A 13,917-nucleotide genomic window follows, 5' to 3' on the forward strand; every position below is an offset into this window, starting at 1 on the left:
TATTATAAAAAGTAACATTTTGTTGTGATGATAAATGCATATGAAAGCATATTGTAGAATAAACTTTCCAAATACATAGTTAACTACAGAGAATAGTTAATTAGTATATATTATAGAGAACAGTTTGAACACAGCATTATTATTAGATTTGTTATAAAGAAGGAAACAATTGTTAAGATGTTTTACTTACTTGAAACGAATGTCGTGCTTCATGCTCTGATGTTGGCAATGGCCTGTTAATGTATTTGGAAGCAGGTGCAATGATTTCGATATGTTTAACTTGCCTAAAATCAAGTGGCTGGTTGAATGCATATTTAAACATATTTAGTACATCAATGGCAGCTTCAATTGCCCAATGCATTCCAAAATGAGTGGGAAACCTTTTTATTGCCACGTCTTGATTATGAAGAATATAGTTTTTTTTGTTGCTTCCACAGTTCTCAAAAATCATTTTTGGTGTGTAATCTTCAAAGAAAACTCCAAATCCAGAGGGAATATCAATAATATTCGCATTACCTTCTACACCTATTGAATAAAATTGATAAATTTAATAAACATAAGATAGTATAAAAACAATAAATAGCATAATTCAATAGCAATAGAGGGTATAATACATTGAAAAAGGCGAGAACTTAAGAGCAAACATACATACTTTGTTTTGCTAGCTATTATATAAATGTCTGAAGTATAAATTCTCTGTGATAACAGATCACAGTTTCACTCAACCTTTTTAATATTATATTCAAACTAAGCCTCTTGGTTTTAATGGTTCTCGGACTGAGATTAAATGTTTAAAGTAACAACAGACTATATATATTTGTTAAATATGTAAATAAAAAAAGTCCTATTCAAGAATTGGAAATAAGTGTGAAAAAAAAAATTCTCAGGAAATTTGTGTGTTTTAAAAAGCTTTCAGAGACATGAACTCTTGACTAGTATTCTACATAATAAGTTTTATGAATTCACAGCCCTCAAAAGGTTTTTAATCTAAACTAGTAAACTTGGGAGCTAAGCAGTCGCTCATATTAATGGTAGTTTCAATATATAAAGATAAAATTACATGAGTTTACTAAAGATTAATTTGCAATACGTTGCAAGCAAGAGTTGATGATCATAGATATTCGACATTGTATGATAACTGGTTTAACCCTGAGAAGAATTAAAGTACTAAAAAGAATTACTTCATAAAATATATTTCATACAATTACTTTGATAAATAAATGTCAAACAAATTCCATATAATTACTTAGAAATATACATTTAAAATAATTACTTCATCAAATAAATTTCAAATGATTATTTGATAAAAAACAACTCCATATAAGATTATTTCTAACATATGATTATTCGAAATTTCATATGACTAATAAATTTCAAATGATTATTTGACAAAAAATTCATATAATTATTTGACAAATACATTACATATGATCATTAAACAAATAATTCTCATGATTATTTGACAAATAATATTTTATAATAATTTGACAAAAATTTCATTAGATTATTTGACAAATAAATTTAATATGATTATTTGACAAATAAATTTAATGTTATTTGACAAATAAATTTCATATAATTATTTGACAAAACATTTTATATAGTTATTTGAAAATAAATTTAATATGAAAAACATAAGATTTATTTGTCAAATGACAAATACATTTTATATGTTTTTTTTCGATAAATATTTAATAATAATAAATATATAATAATATAATAATAAAATAAATTTCATATTATTATTTGACGAATAAATTTCACATGATGACAAGTAAATTTAATATGTTTATTTGACAAATAAAATTAATATAATTATTTAAAAAATAATTTATTTGACAAATACATTTTATATGATTATTTGACAAGTAAATTTCATATCATTATTTTACAAATAAATTTCAAACGAAAGTTTGAAAAATAAATTTAATATAATTCTCCGATAAATAACTTTTATATACTTATTCGACGAAAAAATTTCATGATTATTTTAGAAATTAATTTTATATGCGTATTGACAAATAAATTTCATATTATTTGACAAATAAACTTCATATAGTTATTTGACAAATAAATTTCATATTATTAAACTGACTAATAAATTCCATATGATCATTTGACAAATAAATTTCATGTTTTTATTTGACAAATAAATTTGATATGATTATTCCACAAATGTATTTTATATGAATATTTGACAAATTTCATATGATTATTTTAAAAGTAAAGTTATGTGATTTTTCGACAAAATAATTTAATATAATTAATTTACAAAAAAATTAAATATGATTAATTGATAAATAAATTTCATATTTTTATTTGAGAAATATATTTTATATAAGTAATGTATAAATAAATTTCATATGATTATTTAAAAATAAAGTAAATATGACTACTTTAGAAAAATATTTCATAACAACTAAAAAATATTTCATAACAAAAATTTTAGAAAAATATTTCATAACAAACAATAGTTTGACTAAAAAAATTTCATATGGTTATTCGACAAATAAATTTATATTATTATTCAAAAAATAATTTGATAGAATTTTTTGACCAATAAAATTTCTTATTAAGTAACGATTAAATTTAATATAGTTATTTGACGAATAAATGTCATATGATTATTTCACTAATGAATTTCATATGATTATTTCACTAATAAATTTAACACGATTATTAAAAGTCGACAAAATTTAAAACGATTGTGCTAGAAATTAAATTTTGTATATGCTAATTAATAAATTGCATATGATTATTTAAAAAAAAGTTTGTTTTTTTAAGAAATAAGATTATTTGACAAATAAATTTCATATGATTATTTGACAAATAAATTTCATATGAATATTTGACAAATAAATTTCACATGAATATTTGACAAATACATTTAATATTATTATTCGACAAATAAATTTAATATGATTAATTAACTTTATTAATTTATTAGACAATGAAATCTCCTATAATTATTTGATTAATAAATTTCATGCGATTATTTCACAAATAAATTTAATATAATTATTCTACAAATAAATTTAATATCATTATTCGACACATTAATTTGTTAGACGAGGAAATTTTATAGGAAATTTCCTCGTCTAACAAATTAATGTGTCGAATAATGATATTAAATTTATTTGATTAATAAATTTCATGATTACTCGATATTCAAATTTCATATAATTATATGACACAAAAATTCTATATGATTATTTTACAAATAAATTTCATATGATTATACTGAAAAAAAAAATGTTTAATATGATCATTTTAACAATAACTATTATATAACTATGTGACACATAAAGTTTATATGACTATTCGATAAATATATTTTATATAGTTATTTGAAAAATAAAATTTCAGATGATTATTATGATTGTACATTTTATATATTTATATATATATTTCATTATTTGCAAAAAAAAAAAAAAAAATTTAAATAATTACTTGCAAAACAAATTTCATATTATTTTACTGACAAATAAATGTCACATAATCATATGAAAATAAATTTATTATGATTATTTAACAAGTAAATTTAATATAATAAATCGACAAACAAATTTCAAATAATTATTCAATAAAAAATTGAATATGACTATTTAACAAATGAATTTATTATGATAATCTGAATATTACGTTTCAAATCATTATTTGACAAATCCATTTCATATGATTATCTGACAAATAAATTTCATATAATTATTTGAGAAATAAATTTCATATGATTATTCGACAAATAAATTTTATATGATAATTTAATACCATTTTTGTAATATTAGTATGACTGTGTAAGGAGGCGAAACGAAACGTGTTAGCTCACGGAAGACAGCTTTATTTTCTAAGGGAAGTAACTCGTACTGCACGAATTATAAACAACAAGGAAAGATAATCCATATGTTGACATCCCGCTTTCACAAGGGAATTGTTTGTTTAACCAGAGGTTACTGGATGAGTTTTTACAAGTGAACTTATCTACAGATCGTATCTTTTGGGAGTGGGGGTTATGACATGACCCGATCTTGTGATTGTTACAGATGGTTTGTTTGTACTGGACTGTGTGATATGTGCAGGACTATGTGTTTCGGCAGATGGCGTGCAGATGCTTGCATGCGTATTGGGAGTTTCTGCAGGATGTGAGCCTGGTACATTGGGTGGTGTGACTTGAGTATGACGGGAGGGTGTATTATGTGTTATTGATTGTGTCATATTGGATGTGTGGGCGACTTCCTTGAAATGTCTACGGTTTCTGCAAAGAATCTGTCCTGATGATGTCTCTACCATGTAGGAACGTGGTTCAGTGCAGGCTTGTCTAATGGTCGCTGGAGTCCATCTTCTCGTCTCTTGGTCTTGTACTCGTACTCGCTGTCCTGTGCTTAGATTGGGTAGGCTCTTAGCATGTTAGTCATGTTGTCTTTTCTGCAACAACTGTCTTTGTAACAGACGATTCTGGATTTCCTCCATATGGACATTTTGTGGGGAGATTGCTGACTAGTTTGCGATTAAAAAGCAATTAACCTGGGGATGGGATAGTATGATCCATCGGTGTTGATCGCAGACACAAGAGGCCCATGTTTATATCCCGATTGCTCAACATGGCTTTCTTCATGACTGCTTTGACAGTCTGAATGCAGCATTTTGCCATGCCATTAGATTGGGGGTATCTGGGAGAGCTGGTAATACGCTCAAAGTCCCAGGCTTTAGCAAATTCTTTGAACTGCTGGGAGCTAAAATATGAGCCATTATCGCTTATGAGCCTTTTAGGGACTCCCTGCTCAGCAAATATTTGCTTGAGACAACTTGCTGGAGAATTCCCTGAGACTGCGGATGAAGGGGTACTTTGAGTAATAATCCACCACAAGTAGATAGTTGATTCCATTCAGATTGAAGAGGTCGGTGGCTAAGATTTGCCACAGTTGTACCGGAATCTCATGCAGCATGAGGGTTTCAGCGGGTTGGGATTTCTGGAGCTCTTGTCATACAGCACATTGTTGTGTTATGGCATCAATGTCATTGTTGATTCCACTCCAGAAAACACAAGGTTTTGCTCTTAATTTACACTTGTCACTTCCTTGGTGTCCATAATGTATCTTCTCAAGTACCTCTGCATGCATTGCTTGAGGTATCAGAATTCTGTTGCCTTTGAGCAGAATCCCATTTTCAATGGAGAGTTCATCCTGATAAGACCAGTATGGCTGAAGGTTTTTGTGCAGTTTCCTGTGAGAGTCTGGCTAACCATTTAGGATCCACATCTTCAGCTCCAACAAAATGGGGTCGTCATCCGTTGCTTGACGAATCAGTGTGAGTTTTTCAGTAGAAAACTGCACAAAGTCCACTTTGATGTCTAGGTCTATGACCTCTTTCTTCCTTTCATTTGGTAGCCTAGATAATCCATCAGCTAGTAGCATTTCGTTGCTTTGTCGATATTTTATGATCATGTCATATTCCTAGAGTTTCAGGAGCATCCTTTGAAGTCGAGGGGGTGCTACTGTAAGGTTCTTGAGGCAGATCATCCTTAAGGGCTTGTGGTCACTCTCAACTTCAAAGGAGCAGCCGTAGATGTATGTTTGAAAGCGTTCACAGCCAAACATGACAGCCAGGAGTTCGCGCTCGATATTGGCATAGTGCTGCTCGGTTTCAGTGAGTGATTTTGAGGCAAAAGCTATAGGTTTGCTTTCTTTTATTAATGCGGCTCCCAACCCTCTAGACGATGCATCAACTTGTGTGGTAGATTTTTTTGATGGGTCATAGTATCGGAGTAGCATCTCCTTGCATATTATGTCCTTTATTTCCTGCAGTGACTTCTGATGGCTATTGTTCCATTGGTATTCAGCATCTTTTCTTAAGAGTTCCCTGAGGCTTGCTGTGAGGTCTGAAAACCTTGGAATGAAAGGTGCCATGTAGGTAATGATCCCTAGTACCTTCTGCAGATCATTAGTTGGGAGTGATTTTATTTCCAACACTTTTTGGAGATCTGGGTGTATCCCATCCTCATCAAAGATAGAACACCAAAAAATCTGACTTGCTTTTATTTATGGCACATTTGCTGCTGTTGAATGTGAGGACACCAGTCTCTGAAGTCTCCATTAACCTTCTCAGGTTGCGGTTGTGCTCCTCTTTAGGTTTTCCATGGATGATCACGTCATCAGTTAACACTAATGCTTCAGGTATTTTTCTATGATCATATCCATTTTTTGCTGGAAAACATCCTGAGACATGACCAACCCAAAGGGCATCCTCTTGAAGCAATATTTTCCAAAAGGAGAGTTAAATGTCGTGAGTAGCTGTGACTCTTTGCCAAGTTTGATTGACCAGTAGCTGTTTTTGGCGTCCAGCTTTGAGAAGAATTTGGCACCAGATAGGTTATGTGAGAGCTCCTCCATGGTTGGGGTTTTGTAATGGCATCGCATTATGTTTTTGTTTAAATCTTTAGGGTCTAAACATATTCACAGTTTGCCGTTGCTCTTCCGCACATAAATGATGCTGCTTACCCAGTCAGTTGGTTCATCAATTTTTTTATTATTCCCAGAGACACTATTAGGTCTAGTTCCGCCTTTATCTCGTCCCTCATACTGATGGGAATTTCTTTGGTGCATGGATTATGGATGAGTTGTTAGGGCGAAGTATGATATGATACTCTCCTGGAAAGTTTCCAATCTGGTCGAATTGGTCCAGATAGGTTTCCATGAAATCTCTCATAGAATTTATGGTGGTGTTTGACGGAGGATCAACTGGGGTACATGCTGTTCTCTGTATGGAGCAGTGTAGTGTTGCCAATTTCAAATTTTGGATGGAGGATAATCCTAATATGGTAGGTCCATTTGACCACATAAAATTTTATTGCTTTCCATAGACTCTTGTATCCACATTTTATATTACTGGATCCATGCTGCGGGATATCAGAGCCGTTGTACGCTGTAAGGATTGCAGTTTCTTTGTTGGTTGTGCCTGAACCTGGATGCCCATTCTGGTCCATATATTTGGGAAACATCTGTCGGAACGTGTGTAAGGGAACTGTATTCCCTTCCGCGCCTGGGTCCATTTTGACCTTCAGCTCATGAATGCCTTTTCTGTTTGGGAGGACGATATCCAGGTTGGCAAATGCTTCTGTTTGGGAGGTGTTGTCTTTCTGATTTACTGGATATAAAAACATTCTTTCAACATCACCTGCCATTTCATCTTGCTGTACGTTTATACAGTTCTGCTGGTTTTTAAACGTATCCCGTTCCAGTCCCAAATTTCTCTGCTTGGTTAGCTTGTTTGTTTGTGGCTGCCTGTTGGTGTTTTTAGTTTTTCGTGTTTGGCACCTTTTGGCCCAGTGATCTTACGACCACATGCTGAGCATGTATTGCCGCGAGCAGGACAATTTCCTGGTTTATGAGTCCACATCTTCCACAGATGTCTGCGCTCTCAATTTTGTGTTTAATAGAGCTTATCTGGCTTTCACATTCACCTTTTATTTCTATCATTTTTTTCATGTGATCCACTGAAGCTTCATAGCTTCTGCTCATGTTTAGGACTTCAGGCATCGCCAGTTTTTAATTTTTGCATAGTAGCTGCTTTTGCAGCTCTGGGAATCTAGTCCCCACAATTATCTGGTTTATGATGCGTTCTTCTGTTTCAGTTTTGTCCCTTAGCTTGCATTTTTGCGCCTGCAGCCTTGCATCTCACGGGAAAGTCATCGATATTTTCTGTATCGGTCTGCAAGTATTTCTGTAAAAAGAAGCGTGCAATTCTGAACTTGATTTGAGGCTCTATTTGTTTCCAAATCAATACACGGTTGCGCTTGTCGCCCTCATTTTCAAATGAATATGAGTTAAATCTTCTTAATCCTTCTTTCCCCGATAATAATAAAATGTGGTCCACTTGTTTGGTACGTCGATGTTCCTGACGGAGAAGTATAACTCACACTGTTGTTTAAAAAATTTAAAAGACTCCACTAAGTTGTCTGTATCCCCAGCACATGTGTGGTTCAATTGAATGATTGGCCATTTTCTTATAAACGATACACAGGAACGCAAAGAAGATAATTAGGGAAAAGAGAAAACAAAAACAAACAAACAACTCACAGTTTTACGAGTATGAATCCAATATGGTGCCTTAGTGACGCAGTGACGCACGTGTTCTCAAAAGTTCAGTAAGAAGACTGAATTGTTGTCGGGCCGTTTTCAAAGTTCTCCTCTTTTTTTTTTTTTTTTTGTTCATTCTTTTTTTAAACAGTACTGGTTCATAGTCGAGTTTAATCGCTGCCACCATGTTGTCCCTTTTTGTTTTGGTAATATTATTAGTATGACTGTGTAGCTTTATTTTTTAAGGGAAGTAACTCGTACAGCACGAATTATAAACAACAAGGAAAGATAATCCATATGTTGACAATATGATTATTGGGTATATAAATTTAATATGATTATGTGACAAATAAAATTCATATAACTATTCGACAAATAAATTACGTATTGTTACTCGACAAATAAATATATGACAAACAAAGTTTATACAACTGTTGGGGTGGGCTAATAAATTTCTATATGATTATTAGACAAAAAAATTTTATATGATTATTTGATAAATAAATTTAACATGAGTATTGTGGAAAATGAATTTCATATGATTATTTCACAAATAAATTTCATACGATTGTTACATAAATAAATTTCATAGGATTGTTACATAAATAAATTTCATATGGATATTTGACAAATAAATTTTATAAGATTATTTTACATATAAATTTAATATGATTCTTTGAAAATGAATTTTTATGATTTTTTTACAAATAAATTTCATATGATTATTTAACAAAAAATTTCATATTATTATTTCACAAATAAAATTTATATGATTATCTGACAAAAATTACTATTATTATTCTACAAATAAATTTTATGTGATTATTCAACAAATAAATTTCATATGATTATTCAACATAATTTAATATGATTATTTGACAAATAAATTTAATGCGATTACTTCACAAATAATTTCATATGAAATTAAACAAATAAATTCTGTATGATTTTCAAAATAGATTTTATATGATTACTACACAAATAAATTCCATACAATCATTCAATAAAAGATTTTCTGTGATTATTCTATAATAAATTTCAAACAATTATTAGGAAAATAAATTTCCTGTGATTATTCCGAAAATTAATTTCATATAATTACTCAACAAAAAATTTCATATAATTATGCGATAACTACATTTTAAATAAATAAACAAATTAATGTAATTGTCTACAACCACTATCAATAATTTGCCCTACTCATATTTTTTTTTTTTTTTTTATTACATTTTCACCCCAAACAAGGCAAATTGCCACTTTGGTGTAGGGGGCTACTATCAGGGGCAACACTACTGGGGTACTATGTAGGGATTTGGACAGCAAGGTGTCGGTTCACGTTACACTTGAACTTCTGCACGTCAGTATTGTTGGGGAAGCAGGGACCTGGAATGGAATTCCAGAGTCTAGCGGTTCTGGGGAAGAAACTATTGGAGTAAAAAGATATTTTACATCTAGGGATCTCTACAGTGTGGGGGTGGGATTTAGCAGCCTGTCGGGTTTGTCGAGGGTGCTCACGTCGTGGGGGCACAAGTGATTGCAGTTCGTCAGAGCATTCACCACTAAAATACTTGTAGAAAAGGCAGCATTTCGTCGATGGGACAGAGGCTGAAGCTTAGATGCCAGTTCAGGGCCTATCAGGTTTGCGACTCTCTTTTGAACCTTGTCAAGGAGCGAGAGACTAGTAGCAGATGCACCAGCCCAGATGTGACAGCAATACTCCATACATGGGCGAATGGTGGCCTTATAGAGGTACAGGATACTTTCGGGTGTTAGTAGTTTTCTAGCACGGTAGAGAGAGCCCACCTTTCTTCCAGCGGCCCTGGCAATGCCTTCAATGTAATTGTTCCAACTCATGTTAAATGTCATAAATTTCAAACAATTATTAGGAAAATAAATTTCCTGTGATTATTCCGAAAATTAATTTCATATAATTACTCAACAAAAAATTTCATATAATTATGCGATAACTACATTTTAAATAAATAAACAAATTAATGTAATTGTCTACAACCACTATCAATAATTTGCCCTACTCATATTTTTTTTTTTTTTTTTATTACATTTTCACCCCAAACAAGGCAAATTGCCACTTTGGTGTAGGGGGCTACTATCAGGGGCAACACTACTGGGGTACTATGTAGGGATTTGGACAGCAAGGTGTCGGTTCACGTTACACTTGAACTTCTGCACGTCAGTATTGTTGGGGAAGCAGGGACCTGGAATGGAATTCCAGAGTCTAGCGGTTCTGGGGAAGAAACTATTGGAGTAAAAAGATATTTTACATCTAGGGATCTCTACAGTGTGGGGGTGGGATTTAGCAGCCTGTCGGGTTTGTCGAGGGTGCTCACGTCGTGGGGGCACAAGTGATTGCAGTTCGTCAGAGCATTCACCACTAAAATACTTGTAGAAAAGGCAGCATTTCGTCGATGGGACAGAGGCTGAAGCTTAGATGCCAGTTCAGGGCCTATCAGGTTTGCGACTCTCTTTTGAACCTTGTCAAGGAGCGAGAGACTAGTAGCAGATGCACCAGCCCAGATGTGACAGCAATACTCCATACATGGGCGAATGGTGGCCTTATAGAGGTACAGGATACTTTCGGGTGTTAGTAGTTTTCTAGCACGGTAGAGAGAGCCCACCTTTCTTCCAGCGGCCCTGGCAATGCCTTCAATGTAATTGTTCCAACTCATGTTTCCTGTGAACGTTAGGCCAAGGAGTTTGAAAGATGGACTCTCAGATAAAGAGTCGTTGGCCATTGCTATGGGTGGTAGAGAGGGTTTCTTGTAATTATTGAAGGAAACTAGTTTAGTCTTGGCAGCATTGAACGCGACCAACCACTTTTGACCCCATTCCACTACAGATTGGAGGTCTTCCTCTAGTGTTTCTGCCATTTCTTTAGAAATGTGTTCATTCGTCTTCCTGTCGTGCCTGCCATAGAGTGTAGTGTCATCAGCATATATACCCATCTCAGAGGCAATGTTGTCGGGGAGGTCATTTATAAATATCAGGAACAATAGAGGTCCAAGGATAGAACCCTGGGGCACCCCCGCATTTATATCATATTGTTTAGATGTACGACCGTCGAGGACAACCTGGATTTTTCTCTTATCTAAGAAGGATTTAATTATGTTAAGTATTCTACCGGTGATACCGTATTATCTGATTTTACTGAGGAGACCCTCATGCCATACCCTGTCAAAAGCCTTAGATATATCTAGAGCTACCGCTCTGCCCTCCCCCGCTTTGTCCAGTGAATGGTATATACGTTCAGAGATCACAGTTAGGATGTCTGCTGTGGAACGGGCTTGTCTAAATCCATATTGTTTGTCAGTCAGTAGTTTAGCATCTGCAAGATGATGGACTAGAGCATGGTTAATTATGGTCTCAAATATTTTGGCAAAAAGTGGGAGGAGGCTAATGGGGCGATAATTTGATGGGTCTGTCCTTTCGCCAGAATTCTTGAATACTGGTACAACAGAAGCAGTTTTCCAACAGCCTGGAAAGCAAGCTTCATTAAGGCATTTGTTGTAGAGTTTGGAGAGAACTGGAGCTACTTCGGCTGAGCACTTTTTTAATAGCACAGCTGGGATAAGATCGGGTCCACATGCTTTTGAGGTGTCAAGGTTTTTTATGATAGCATGCACCTGAGCAGGGGTGGTTTTATATATAATTACACATCTAATATCTTTCATATTATTACAATTTATAAATACATTGCAGATGATTATTCGACAAATAAATTTCATATGATTATTTGACAAACAAATTTAATTCAATTTTTAAACCAATAGTATTACTCAACAAATAAATTTCATATAGTCAATCAATAACTAAATTCCATATGATTATGCAACGAATAAATTTCATATAATTACTCAACAATTAATTTTGTATGGTAAATCCATGTTATGTCTCTTGGATCAGTGGGAGTTGTCCCCCTTTGTTCAATGTTTATAATGTAAACTCTCAGACGTAAACGTGAATAAACGAGACTCAGTTAGTCGGCCATGTTGGTCTGAACGATCACATATCCTTGTCCTGTTATTATTAATAGAAATCTGACATAACATGGTGTCAGAACAAGGGATTTACTAACAAATGTGAGCAAAATACGGGGAAAGAGTTATACTAAATATCGAGCCTAAGAGCCGTTAAAAAAAAAAAAAAAGAATAAAAAAAGAAATATGTGAAGTTCCATAATAACCCCCCAGTATGAATAGCCACGTGAGTCCACCAGAGCCCTTTCCATTCGACCAACCCGAGTCATGGGAAAAATGGATACAACGGTTCAACCGTTACCGGACAGTGTTCAGCCTTGACGAAAAACCAAATGCTTGTCAAGTGGACACCCTAATATATTGTATGGGTGATAAAGCCGAAGACATTTTCGCCACATTCAAACTTGCACCTGAGGAAGCCCAGAACTTCAATATAGTGGTAGCAAAGTTCAATGACCATTTCAAGGGTGATACGAACGTAATTTATGAACGGGCCAGATTCAACCGAAGATGTCAAGAGGAAGGTGAGTCCATTGATTCATTCATCACTAACCTCCACACACTAGCTAAAAACTGCAATTTTCGAGACCTGCACGAGGAATTAATTCATGATAGAATTGTAGTTGGGTGCACAGATCCTAAGCTATCACTAAGTCTGCAAATGATTCCGGACCTCACCTTGGATGGGGTCATCCGACAGAGTGAAACAATAAAATCACAACAGCATCTCCTGCGGTCCCCAGAACATATCGTTGGTGAAGATCCAGCTGACAATAATATTGCAGTCCACTACGTTAGTGACAACCGAATTCGCAGACAAGGTCAGGGTAAACACATGACAAGACCCGGGCGAGAACTGCACTACGAAAATCGACAAAAAAATGAGCGCACACAGCAGTATAGACCAGAGGCTGAGTGCCACCGCTGTGGTAACAAAACCCAACACCAGAGATGCACGTGTCCTGCCATCTCAGCCACCTGCCACAATTGTGGTAGGGTTGGCCACTATGCTCAGTGCTGCCGCACACGAAGGCTGCATGAAATTAAACCTAGCTCAGATGACTGTGAAAGCGATCAGAATGCGTACCTTGGTGTTCTGACGATATCAGAGATCAGCATAAGTAAGCCTTAGCGAACCAATATCGCCATCAATGGAGTGCCACTGAAATTCAAGCTGGACTCTGGGACGGATGTGACTGCGATTCCAGAGCACATATATAAGTTACGGAGAGACCTACCAGACCTCTCAGACACCCACAAAATTCTTCATGGTCTAAGATGTATTCCACTCAAAGTGACTGGAGTGGTCACTGCAACTGTCTCGCATGAAGATCTTTCAGCAGAACAGAGGATATTTATTATCCCCAATCTCGAGGAGCCACTGTTAGGAAGGCCAGCCATTGAAGCACTTAAGCTCGTAACTGTCCACCCAAACTTACATACCATCAGCAGCCAGAAACGCCCATTCGACCCAAAAATAGAAATGCCAGACTTATTCACAGGCCTAGGCACATTTGGAGAAGAATGTACCATACTCTTACATCCGGATGTGAGTCCATACTCAGTACCCTCACCACGACGCGTACCACTACCCTTGATGGAGAAAACACGGGCTGAGCTCCAGAGAATGGAGAAACTGGGGGTCATAAGCAAGGTTGACACACCCACCGAATGGTGTTCCCCCATGGTTGTAGTACCAAAAGCAAATGGAACGATTAGGATATGTGTAGATCTCACAAATCTCAATAAGTGCATAAAACGTGAGCTCCACATGCTCCCCACAGTCAACCACCTTTTGGCTCAGTTAGGGGAAGTAAAAATCATGAGCAAGTTGGATGCCAACAGCGGGT

The 13,917-nt window shown here is 34.6% G+C and overlaps 2 protein-coding genes across 3 annotated transcripts in view; one reads left to right on the forward strand and one right to left on the reverse strand.

The window, feature by feature from the left end:
- LOC145279887 (cis-aconitate decarboxylase-like) overlaps positions 1 to 8,321 on the reverse strand; it is a 77,342-nt gene extending 69,021 nt beyond the window's left edge. Inside the window, exons 1-2 of one of the 2 annotated variants that reach the window (XM_080131359.1) lie at positions 8,073 to 8,321; positions 191 to 525 (exon numbers count right to left, since the gene is read on the reverse strand). In XM_080131359.1, coding sequence (XP_079987485.1) covers positions 191 to 451 — 261 coding nt within the window. In that variant the 5' untranslated portion in view covers positions 452 to 525; positions 8,073 to 8,321. Of the gene's footprint in view, positions 1 to 190; positions 526 to 3,768; positions 3,899 to 8,072 lie in introns of those variants that run through there. The other variant, XM_080131360.1, reaches the window with a different exon arrangement.
- Positions 8,322 to 12,281: 3,960 nt separating this feature from the next.
- LOC145280327 (uncharacterized) lies at positions 12,282 to 13,199 on the forward strand. Its single transcript, XM_080132098.1, has one exon. It carries the CDS (start codon positions 12,282 to 12,284, stop codon positions 13,197 to 13,199), a length of 918 nt encoding a protein of 305 aa, XP_079988224.1.
- The last annotated feature ends 718 nt before the right edge of the window (positions 13,200 to 13,917 follow it).

The sequence above is a fragment of the Euprymna scolopes genome, chromosome 7, assembly GCF_053919585.1.
Source record: "Euprymna scolopes isolate OS-2025 chromosome 7, ASM5391958v1, whole genome shotgun sequence".
Taxonomy (NCBI): Eukaryota; Metazoa; Mollusca; class Cephalopoda; order Sepiida; family Sepiolidae; genus Euprymna; species Euprymna scolopes.

Bases quoted from the DNA above. Each gene is read 5' to 3' on its own strand.
- LOC145280327 (XM_080132098.1), top strand. From the start codon at position 12,282: ATGAATAGCCACGTGAGTCCACCAGAGCCCTTTCCATTCGACCAACCC.